At 44.7% G+C, this 12,563-nt stretch overlaps 1 protein-coding gene across 1 annotated transcript; it reads right to left on the bottom strand.

The window, feature by feature from the left end:
* Positions 1–4,013: 4,013 nt before the first annotated feature.
* Positions 4,014–12,298, bottom strand: nr2f1a (nuclear receptor subfamily 2, group F, member 1a). The gene is made up of 3 exons (XM_074670159.1): positions 10,954–12,298; positions 9,020–9,547; positions 4,014–5,244 (listed from the first exon to the last, which is right to left on the bottom strand). Exons 1-3 carry the CDS (start codon positions 11,384–11,386, stop codon positions 4,970–4,972), a joined length of 1,236 nt encoding a protein of 411 aa, XP_074526260.1. The 5' UTR covers positions 11,387–12,298; the 3' UTR covers positions 4,014–4,969.
* Between the last annotated feature and the right edge of the window lie 265 nt (positions 12,299–12,563).

The raw sequence follows: 12,563 nt of genomic DNA, 5'->3' as shown, positions 1-12,563 counted from the left end.
CACACACAATTGTATCTCTCCCCAGCAAAGCCAGTGTGCTTAGCGCTGTCACTTCTGCACAGCTTTTACAACATCACTCCCCCTTTCTGTCTCTCTCTCTGCTTTACTGGAAGGTTTTTCTCTCTTGTGCACGCCGGCTCCATTCGTGCAAAAAGAGAGAGAAGGCATAAATAAAAATGTGTTGGCTGTGACGAGAGATCTGTCCGCTGGAAATGAAGGGCCAGGGGGAAGAAGACAAAGGGGGGAGAATGCATGCAGTGGTGTAGAGCTGGATATCTCTGTTAGTTGTCAGCGTTTAGTCCATGGCTGTGGAATGCTAATGAGTGAGGTCTCTCTCCCCTTTTTTCTCTCCCTCTCGTTCTCAACCCCCCACACCCCTCCCTCCTGTCCTCCCCCCTCCCCATCTCTCTCTCCTTCTATCTCTCTCGCGCTCTCTCTCAGGGAGAAAAAGCGGATCGATAGCTGACCCGATGGTTTTGGCCACTGCTTTATTTATCTGGCCAGGCAATGATATTATCAGCCTTGAACGTTATATACAGCAAACGTCTTCCTAAATCAACACAAAGGGATCCGCTTACACAGCGATCCGGGCTTTCTCACAACCACCTCTCTCCCTCTCCCTCTCTGTCGCTCTCCCGGCCAGTAGCGCGCGCACACACGCTTACGCACACTGGTGGATACACGCTTTTACGCACGGGCATGCTAAGAACGCGCCCGCACACATTCATACAGAAAGACCTCACACAAATTTAGAAAAAAAAGCCTATCATGCCCTATACACACTTTTCACTTGCCTGCGCAATCACACACTGGGGCGAGGAGGCGTCCCCGGGAGGCGTCCCCCTTATGTTACATTCACAACCAGGGATATTTTATACCCCGTAGGGCTGGATCTGATCCATGGCTTAAAGGTTGCCTATGAGGTCCGCGGACAGATCTCAGAACAGCACACTGTAATCAGAGGATATGTCCCCATCCTCCATTGACTGTACACAGTCGATACAACAAAATACTCGGGTTGTTTGCTGAGATAGAACGCAACATCTCCTGGGAATCCATTTATTCTGGACATTAGTCCTTCCCGTGCCGTCCCCAGCCATTTTGAGAGCTTGTATGAATGAAGTGCGATGCAGACGCGGAGCAGCACTTGTTGTCCTGTGTTGTCATCATTTTTACGCACAAGACAATATGAGAAATAAGCCGTGTCATACTTCACAGGGCCCCCCATTCATACACGGAGCCGCTATTTGGAAATTGTTATTGTCTCAAACAACAGTATTTGTCAAATGTGAGAGGGGAAACTAGGCTCCTATAAGTGAAATGAAGTGACGTGTGACGCCAATAGGACGTTTCCACCGCTGCATAAAACCTGCCGCGTGCACTGAGGGCTGTGGAGAAATAGGTTCGCTGACAACTTAGGATAATAAATGTTTCGCTTTCAGACAGATATCTCAAACGTGAAATCGCACCCAGCTGCTTGTGTAAAGCAAACAAATAGCCCCCCGTGTTAGGAGTCCTCCACTTGTGGTTTGATGAATGAAACCAGACAAAGGTAAATGGTTATTTAACTCATTTCGTAGTAACACTTTGGTAACCGGAGTTTCCGAAATTACAGAGACACAAATGGGGCCCACAGTGTGCCACATATCCATCTCTCTTACCCACCGCAGCTACCGGCCGGTCTGACAGAGCTTTTATTTCTCTTAGTGCTCCTTCCGCTTCCTTTTACTTAATTGAATATAAGTAGAGCAGTTATGATGTTGTCATCTGATCACAGGATGAGGAATTGTGAAAATATAGCTGATACTTGAAGACGATTATTTTAATATTTAAAGTGTTGCATAATATTCTAATTTAAGCCTCTGTCAACGAGACAGTCCGGAGTGATCCACAACAGTAATAGAAAAATGTTTCTTTTCCTCGACTCCTCGTGCGTTTTGTTTGTATTGCCCAAACAGAAACGTTAATTAGGAACACATGCCACCGTTTCATCTGCTTTTGAACTATTGCTTTATATAGCCTGTAGTGTAACAATTGTATAACCGAATGCTCTCAGCAAGAGGATAAAAGATAGTTACTCTGGAGGGATTTAGAATACATTATGTGGAGACAAGCGGCTGAAAGCTGCGTTTAATAACCCAGCAAACAATTTAGTCCTGAGCTACATAAAACAAAAACGACCTGGACTGTTGTGATGGCCACGGTGAATCCTGATTCATTCTCTTTGAAAAATATAAACATTTATTCTCTCATGCAGCCAAGGAAACCGTTCCGTGGATTATTAGTTATAACAATAAAAAAATCAGATAAAGACACACACGCTCAATAATCCCAGGACTTATAACTGTCCATGTTTAAGGCTGCGTTTGGGGCTCGTTTCTTTTATTTTCCTCTTCTTCATTTTTCTGCAAACCTCACCATGTTCTTCTTCCAGTACAAGTTAGAAAGTGAGGGCCACATCAAATGCCTATCATGCAGCCTTCTCCCTCACCTCATCTTCGAGAGGTTCCCATCCACAGTGAGGAGGACACAAAGATCCAACCTGCAGGAATATGACGTTTATGTTTGTACAGTAGCTACAGCAACAACGAGGCTGTCTGACAAACTGACCCTGCGCCGCAGACAGGTCGATTGGGAGCTAATAGGTACAATCTGCCTGAACACACATTCATCACGAGAATGAAAAGTGTATCCCTGTGAGAGAGCATCTGAGGACAAACCTAAAGCACAACCTATAGCATCCCTCCAGCACGAGCGCGAGCTAATTAATACCTTCATATTGTAGCCTTTGAACGAGACAGGCAATACAAACAAATCCCCTCCCCCATTCCTATAAGGCAGATAACAAATATGGCGATATCAAACTCAGACAGAGCAACGTGCTGCATTCAGCTCAGCTCCTGTCCTGCTCTTCATCGCTGCCAGTCAGCAGAGGAAGATGTGGGCAATATGGCACACAAGCAACACGTCTGATGATGAAGAAGAGGGGGGAGAGAGCTAACAGGCAAATGTAATAATTGTCACACCGAAACCCCATTTTCTCCTTCATAACGCCTTCCAGTTTATCACATTTTATCACTCTAGGTGTGAGTGTAAGGCAGTAATGGCAGTGAGAGCAGCTCTGGGTCCATAACTGTGCTTCCTGGAGACAAAAAGAGGGAACGCACGTGCATAGACGGACCAATACAAGGACAGAAACTCTATGTGAGCCATCTAACACATTGAGGACTTATCGATGTACTCATTACATTGTGAATGTATCAGGGAAAGCAAGGCCACATCTCTTTCTGCCTCCTTGACGCGCACATGTGCACTCGCCATAGTCTCTCTACCCCCTCTCCCTTTCTTTCTCTCCCTCCCTCTCTATTCCCACACAATGCATCACACTCGGTGTTCCTATCGACTGGCTTACATGCTGTAAAATACATTTTCCAGATTGATCACGCATATCACAGCAGCTTTGCAGCGGGGCCTAACCCTTTGCCAAATGACGCCCACATCAATATTGAGGCATGCACTATCAAGGCAGAGTTTTTTAAGGAAAGGGGGGAGATGGGAGGGGTGAATTGTTTGGTTTGAGGAGAATCACCTTGATTAAGCCACAGGAGGTATAGAGGATGGAGGTGGCTCTGTGTGCTGCGCAGGCTTTCCTTGCTGTCTGGGAAAAATATTAAACATTTATGCGCTCACAGGCTGGCACTGCTGAGGTTCCTCACGTATAGCATGCCCTGCTTTTTGTTCGCCAGTTATGTCGGTGGGTTTGTTCACATGTAAGGTATGCAGCCATTGTGTAATTAACCCGCTTATTCCGTTGTATCAGCTCGTAACACAGACAAACAGTGCTTTCCAGTGTGATGTGTTTCAATGTGAGATACAGGACAGGAACTCAGCATCTGTGGATTGCAATGGCGCCTTTCTTACAGGAGCGCAACCAGGCAGCAGATTTCCCCCCAGACGGTTTCAAATGAGACCGAGCACCTTGACATTTGCTCCCAGGAAAATGCTTGAGAATGAGACATTGTTGCCTATTTCTTTTTTTAATAGTACAGTCACCATCACACAACTTCATCAACCGACCCTTCTGCAAAAAGCTGCATCATGGAGTAAGCAAATTGAAGGCAACAACCAATAAAATTCAAGAAACAATGAAAATTTTCAAGACGAAACAAACAAAATGTATTTGAAATGATATATTAAAAGTGCTTTTGATTTTCATGTCTCTCCTCTTTGACTGATGATCGACTCCACGCGCGCTCGTGGCCCGGGGAAAAGGCGCCCCAGACGTCCTCTCAGTTAAAAATGTCCTGGAGGTCAGTTTGCTGCTGTTGCAGGTCCATTGTTTCAATTGGGAAAAAAAGTTCAACCATCAGTGGTGATATTGTCATAGCGATTAGACTGTTTCTTATTTGTCTAAATTTCTTTATTTTTCTGTTTTTAAATTCTCACTTCAATTTTAATTCTTGGAGAACATAGCTTCGACAACATATATCGCACTCATTATAAGAAGCAAAAGGTTATATCAAAAAATTATTAGTATAGAATCACAGAAACCCTGGTTTAGAACCAGAAAAAATACAAAACAGAGAGGTACATAGACACAGGACAATTCTTATAATTGCTTGGAAACATTATTTTCCCGCTAAGTCTTGATTTTTTTTCTTACTGCGCATATGATGTTTTTCATTTTATTTGTATTTTTTACAAAAAAAGGAAAATAAAGACTAGTATTTTACAAAATGAAGAGTATTGTTCTTGAAGATGAGGGTGGATTTACACAGGTGTAAAGTCCAGTTCCAATATTTTTCTGTACATAATGTATTCCATATCAGTCCCAGAAGACAGAAAAAAAGTAATGTCTTCCAAGTTTGTCAGAAAAGGTCCTATATATAGTCTTCTTGAAGGAGGACGGGGTGAGGGCTGCTGAATTTTGGTCCTTTTTCCTCTCTTTTTTGCCGCTCTCTTATAAGGATCATTGGATGGACATGTAAGGCCAGTTGAAGCTGCTCCCGGATAATAGCATATCCCTGATGAGGGTTTCAATAGGAGTTTTACCTACCAAGCGGACGAAGAACAGCTGCTCGATTACCGACGAGGAGACGGTGCGCAGAGAGGGCAGCCGCAGCAGGAGCTTCCCAAAGCGGCTGGGCTGGTTCGGGTACTGGCTCCTCACGTACTCCTCGAGGGCGCACTGGGACTTCTCCTGTAGGCTCTCGATGTGAGCAGAGTCCGACAGGCCGCAAGCGTCTGAGAAACACACACCAAGAAACACACTGTGGTTAGGCTCGCCACGTCTCTGAAACCCCAAGGTGCAAGTTGCAGTGGAAAAGTCCCTGAATGCGATACTATTTAGCTGTTAACACTCAGAGTAACAAGTAATACAATAACTGTTGGCTGAAAATAAAGAGTTAAATATTATATTGTTCAAATAAATCAAACTCAAGGGGTCACCAAGTTCGCACAGAGGCACACACACACACACCTTATAGAAGCAATGATTATAAACACACACATTGTTTTTCTGTTATTTGAAATTATGGGTCTCAAATATTATCGCTGACTATTTTATTTTTGGTCATACATAACACAAAACCACCTGATCATTTCAGCCCTTTGATAGATTCAGCTGCAGTGCACACCTTGCCATACACAATTTCTGTCGTGCAAAAGCACGCTGGTTATCACTCACCATCAGCCTTTACGTGTTATTGACAAAGAGGAATGAACAAACACACTGGCCAAACATGCTACATCACACTGAGCGAGTGGGACTGTCGTTCAGAATAAACAGGGGGGGCTTTCTGCAGAAGAAGGTGGTGGATATATCTGTGCCTGCCCTTACGACAATCAACACGAATATGGAGCTAAATGTCATGAAAAAAAGTGCTGAGAGCGCGTGCAGCGAGGACTGACGGGGCACTGGAGCAAAGGGCGAGCGGTGGGTTAGAGTGGGTTATAGGCCTAAAGGTGGCTGCTCTCCATGTCTGGACTCCAGGGCTTCGGGTGTAAGGCAACATAAACGGCACTGATGAATCTGAAATTACACTGGATGTAATGTGACCTAATTACTCCGCAGTAAGCTGTTAAGTCATTTCGCCGCTCTGCTCTCCATAGACCACTCTTGGCCTGTTTTTCCATGGAGCCTATAGGACAGGCCGCTGGAAGCAATCACATTTATTAGACGAGGTGAAGTCAATAGTCACGCAGAAGCGACATAAAATGTCAGAAAATGAGCCTGTGTAGCAACGCAGGCGAGACGTGCGTTTTGCTGCTCACTGGTGGCTCCTGCAGCCTCGTGCAGCCTCGCTTCAGTATAGACAAAAGCATATAAAGCTTGTTAGAGAAGAGCACTGTTATTTTTTTCACACAACCCAAGCATGCGTGTCCTACTGCTTATAAACTGCTGTAAACGCAGGCAGCATAACCCCGGGCATATATGGTCCCACATGGAGCCCTGAAAAGATTCAGTGTTGTGCTTTTGTAGAAACTACACAAGAAAGACAGCTTCAGCTTTCAAGCACTAATACATTAAACGGCGGACAGAGGCTTTTAAGCCCAGTCGTGATTTCTCAGTGCTATAACTCACTAAGGCTAGACACAATAACCTCATGAACCTGAGGGCAGCGCGGAGATCTTGGGGTGATTTACTATGACCTCAGTCCGGCCGGTCAGAGCCCCATGTATGCTAATGTCTTTGGATAAATGCTGAGTGTCCCCTTTTAAAATCTTCAGGAATCAATAAGACTGAACTCTTAATCACATTCAGATTTTTCAGTCAGATGAATGATATTAAAATGGCGTTTCAAAGCAAAGATATGGAGAATTGCAGGGAATGGACTGCAGTTAAGTGTATGCGCAAAGAGAAAGCTGGTCAAAGACATCCCATAGTTCTCCATTAGGCCTGCCTGCAGCCCTGCACCCCTCCACCTCTATACACTGAGACAAGGGAGCAGATAGCTTCCAGATTCGGCTATTTCTGCGGTGGGTTACTGAAGGCTCACACACTGAACAGTGCACATGTGGAGAAGGAGTTAATGTAAGAATGATCCTGAACTGAGGTGAAATAGTTTAGCCTGGCCGCCATTATTTATCCATCATACACTGACAAGTGTGCTGTTATAAAAGGCAAACAATCCTCGCAGCTGCTGGCAAAATGCCACATGACTTGTTAAAGCTAACACCAGTTTTGGTCCATATCAACCTAACTTAATGTAGGTTAGAAACGAGCTGAGAGTAAAAGTGTGTGAAGGTCCTCTTGCTTCTTTTAGGGTCGCCGTGCAGAGGGGAAATAAATAATAAAGACGAATATGACAGTTCTCACAGTAAAGCGACTCGAGCAGGATGTCACGTTACATTGCTGGGGAAACTGAGGCAAAAATTCTATTTATTTATGTTTAAACATATATTTATCTCTTGAGATGCTTCCGAAATTTTTTGTGTTAAATTAATATAGCTGCCAAACCTCAACGCTAAAAAAGGTACGTATTATGGCAGCTAGAGTAAAAATACAAGAAAATAAAAAGTTTGCTCACTGAAGAAACCCCCACATGTGCACCAACAGAGGAAAACTGAATGCTGAAGGTGGTTTTTAAGGATGGAATATAAGCTCTGAGTTGTTATTTACAAGTTTGGAGAACGTTCAAATACTGGAGATTTTGGATAATTTAGATTCAAATGACACTGGCAACAGCTTATTACTCATTTAAACACAGAAAGTAATATATGAATATATGGCAGAATTAACCAAAATTTGTATATCATGCTTTAGAACGTAACATCCAACTGAAATTAATATTTAATTTAAGGGAAGTTGAGTTAGTTTATTTATTTATATATGCAATTGTACATACCTTATTTTTTGCTTGAAATGTATGCAGAACGTCAAAAGCAATCAATAAATATTATATTAAATTATAAAGCTTCCCAGAGATATTAAAATGTGGAACTATTACAGTATAAATCTTAATCTGAAAACAGCAATTCATTTGTAAATTTTGTCTCGAGCTTTTTAAATTATAAGAAAGGTACAGGTATGTTTCAGAATTTAGTGATGGACCATATCTGACACACTGAGGTCAAAACTTTGAACAAAGTTCAGAAGTAGTTTGGGGCCTGTGAGTGAGCTCAGACTTTCACTTTCCTGACGTAATAGGCCTAAAGGCACCAAGCGTACACAAACAACTCCAAAGCAGAACCGACATTTACGCACGGAGAGCAAATGACGACCTCCAGGACCCTGCCCGGTCAGCCATCAATTAAGCTATCATCAATGTAGCTTACTTTGTAAACTACAGCTGAGGACTTTCCAAAGCGCGTGCGACAGGAGGAAGTACCACCAACAAGTTAGAAAATTAATAGGTCAGCTGAGAGGAATCTACACAGTCTATACAGCAGTGCCTCTCTGCGTCCTACAGCAGCGATGCACTGACACATGAGTCAACTTCCATCAGCTTTTTTGATCTCAGTCTGCTACGGATTATTTCCTAACCCCCCAAGACATGTGTTTGTGCACGCAAAACAAGGATAAAAGCATGCACCAACACCCATAAAAGCATCAGCTGTCATATATCACCCAGTGATCCTCTATTTCATCTTTACGCTTAATTATTTGACACCTGTTCCAAAATTTATGGACGCGAAGCTACAAACCCCCGGCCAAGACGTATTCAGAAAAGTTTAAGCTCCACAACAATGGAATATTCACACGTGTGTGATTTTAAACTGTCTAAAGATTTAAAAAGCACTGAGCAGAGTGCTGCAGTTGAAAACTTGATGCGCTCACTCAATCTGGGTTTGTTTACACGTCTTCTGCTGCGGCTACAACTGACATGGGAATGCATGTAAGAAGATATGGAGCAAGCTGTTGACTAAGGAGCTTTCCACGGGCAACACAAACATCTCGTAAAGTTCAGATTTGTGACCAGCCTGTGCTTGACAGTCGTATTCTCCCCTCTATGTTACATGACTGCATGTAGGCCTCATCTGATTCTGTGTTCCTATGTGTGACATGTCGGACACCCACCTGATGTGAAAAGCACGATGGCCTTCAGGCAGCTATACTCTGCCGAGTCTACATGCAGGGTCTTAAGCTTCTCCACTTGCTCCTGGAAGATCCGGATGTGATCCATGAAAGCCACGACCCGGTCCGCGGACATGGGAGAGGCGTGGAGGCCCGCCGCGGCGAGCAGAGGGGCCACATGCAGAGGCATGGAGCACTGGGCCGCATTAAGCACAAACAACTCGCTCCACGTCAGCCTGAGCAGGGACACCTGGTCGGTGATCTGCAGGTCGGGAAAGAAAGGGATGTTTCTCGCCCACTCCACGGCGCTGAAGAGCAACCGAGCCGCCAGCTCGCAGATGTTCTCGATGCCCATGATATTGTTGGGCTGCATGCACTGGCTGCCGTACCGGGACGTCGGGTAAGGCTCGGCCCGCAGCAGTAACGAGATGTATCCGGACAGATAGCAGTGGCCGTTCAGAGGGTCCCCGTTCGTCAGCGCGTACTGGCCTGGGTTGGGCTGGGTTGGAGGCATTCGTCCTCGCTGAACCGCTGACAAAAAGAAAGAGAAAAAGAGGAAATGTGCATCCAGGACTGACTAACATTGTTCATGAGTAATACAAGCGTAAAGCAGGCTACAGCTAGCGGGTTTCTTGTCAGAGAGACGGCATGCACTGAAATCTGAATTCAGCACGCTTTTCCAAACATATTGACCGGCGTGGGCTGTTTGTTGGACTGTATTATCGCAGAGATGACTTATTTAGGTTATGGACAGCCTAAACATCTCATCAAAACAGATGTGCTGGGTGCTTAAACCTCCATGCTGTTTACATTTGTATTTGAGGCTGTACGCTTCATGAGGTGTGTGTGAATGTACACTTTTGTACAGAAAAACACACATATCTCCTCTTGTACAGAAGTACTGCACATAAATGTCATGTTTAGACTATTTGGAGGTTAAACAGCACATTGTGTTAAGCCCTCTTCAATTACTTTACAATTATAATTTTATGTGCTACTATTAACACCAAAAACCACTAAATACAGCTAAAGAAATTATTAATATTACTGATAAATATAGATAAACGCTACCACGGTTACACATTGTACGCACATCAAAACGTCAGCTGGGTATAAAAAGAATTCTGCTTTGGTTTAGCATTTAAAATAAAATATTAATGTAACCCACTTAACACTACACATGTGCCTATGGTATGGACCATATTTGAAGTCAGGGATGTTTGCATGAATTGGAAATAAAGACAAAGGTTAACATACAGAGGGTAAAGTTATACGGCCTATAATGCAGCAGGCAAAACAATGAGCCCTGAAGAACTTGAGCGGCATTATTCAGTGTGTGTGTGTGTGTGTGAGCTGTCTAGTCAGCACGACCAGCCAGAGAGAGACGTAGGTCTGTAGTGTGTTCATTTTACATTCACACACACCGTTAACAAACCCTGCTCTATTATTATAAATTAGAAAGCTGCACGTCCTCATGGAAGATAGTATTAGCTTTGAACATACACTCTCACACACACAGACAGACACTACACTCTGTCTCACACACACACACACCAGACGTCAGGACACACACACTCACTCACAGTCTCCTCTGATCCCAAATAAGCGTTAAAAAGGTCCGTTTTGCTCAATGCGTGGTGTGGATTGTTTTGTAATTTAGTGTTCAATACAAACAAAAATAAAAGGTTGATGTGGACGAGCCGCTTTGTTCAGGCGACCAGTACTCCAACCAGAGCTGCTGTGGCTGCACTGGCCTTTTAGCCCTCTCTCACTCTGTGCAGAGTCCAATCATTCATGCAAACATCCCTTAAAAACATGGATGGAGGCTGTAGTATGCCCAGCCATATAGACTGTAACCTTAATGCAACATGGCAGCCCTGTGTGTCTGCTGCTGCTAAGATGAGTGATCATGAGTGGGCTTTAAAATATATATTCACCTTCCCGCCGCATTCCCACTTTTAAGCACTTCTTCAGCCGGCAGTATTGGCACTGATTTCGGTGGTGCTGGTCAATGGGACAGTTCCTATTGGCACGACATGAGTATGTTAAGTTCCTCCGTACACTCCTCTTGAAGAAACTTTTGCATCCCTCGCAGGTGAACTGGCCATAGTGTTTGCCGCTCGATTTGTCTCCGCAAACCACACATTCAATATGCTGCTGACTCTGTCCTGAATTTTGACTCCCCTTGTCCCCGGCAGTCCCCGGTGTGGACGGGGGTCCCGGCTGGCTGGGGGTCTGCGGAGTGTGCGGCGCCGCCGACGCCGCCTGCTGCTGCTCCCTCGCCGGCTGCGCTGCTGGGTTGGGGCCGCTCGGAGGTCCTCCGGCCACGTCTTCCTGCGGATCTCGCCAGACGCTAACTACCATTGCCATATCTCGGCCCCGGAAAGTGCTATAGAGCGAAATGATCGCCGGTGTTTATGAAGAGTAGAGGAGGAAAAAAAACGAGATCTCAAAAGACGGGGCAGTGAAAAGTCAAATCGGAGCACGCAATCTCATGTGGGGTAAGAAGGGGAGTACAGCGCGATCAATACATTCAAAATATAGGAGGGCGATTGAAAAGGCACCCGATCAGGATATGCAAGTGTCGGGAGGCCAGTTCCAAGGTAAATTGCAGTCAGCCATTCAGGAATCCCTAATCTTGTAGGAAAACCCGAGTCCAGACGGAGCAAATTGCAGTTTGATGTAAAATAGCCACAAAAGAAAAAGGCAGGAGCGATTCACATGGACGCTGGAACGAGTAAAAAAAAAAACCTTTTGCTGGAAAGACACGCGATCCAAAGTGCTGCGGAGATAAATTCCTTTCTCTTTTCTTCCCCTGGCTCCTTTACGCTCCCGTCTTCGTCGTACAGGAGGGGAGGAAAAACTGAAGAGCTGGATTTTTACATCTATATTCTTAAATAAAGCTCATCATCTCGCCAGGCAGCGAAAGAAAACCGCGTCGCCGAATGAAGTGCCCATGTATAGTTTCACCTCTCTCCAGCAGGAGGAATGGAGATACGAAGAGAAAAGATAAAAAAGAAGACCAACAGCAACAACTAATAGAATATGCAAGAAGAAGGAGAGACCCAAAAATGAATGCGCTTAAACGAGAGGACCAGCAGAGCAATGTTTCCGAAACGGGGGATCTGCGCGAATGTCTGTATATAGTGAACTTTGACACTACTATTGAAACTGACACGTTTCTATGGAGATCGCTGCGCCTTATATGGTGCTCATGTCAAGGAGCCAAGAGAGGGGCTGCTGGAGACTGATAATCAAAGGCGACTGACTGGCCAGAGCCCTGCATAGAGGAGGAGGAGAAGAGGAGAGGGGGGAGAGAGGGAGAGAGAGAGAAAATGGGAGGCTAAGGTTATAGCCAAGCCCTCTCTTTCTCTCCATTGGTTAGAGTCCCCCTTCGTTCATTCACTGTAAAAAATGTCCATCGCGATAAGTCACTTGGTCTCGTGTTCAAATCTCCAAATATGATTTTTCTCTCAAAATGTTGAAGAAAAAAATCATAAAAGTGTCCTGCACACAATCCCACAAGTTTCCGCTCACAATCCGGTCT

This window comes from Halichoeres trimaculatus, unplaced genomic scaffold, assembly GCF_033239565.1.
Source record: "Halichoeres trimaculatus isolate MK-OKI-2021-1 unplaced genomic scaffold, fHalTri1.1 fHalTri1_scaffold_5, whole genome shotgun sequence".
NCBI lineage: Eukaryota > Metazoa > Chordata > Actinopteri > Labriformes > Labridae > Halichoeres > Halichoeres trimaculatus.
The sequence above is the reverse complement of the archived record's forward strand: the minus strand, read 5'-3'. Positions and strand labels throughout refer to the sequence as shown.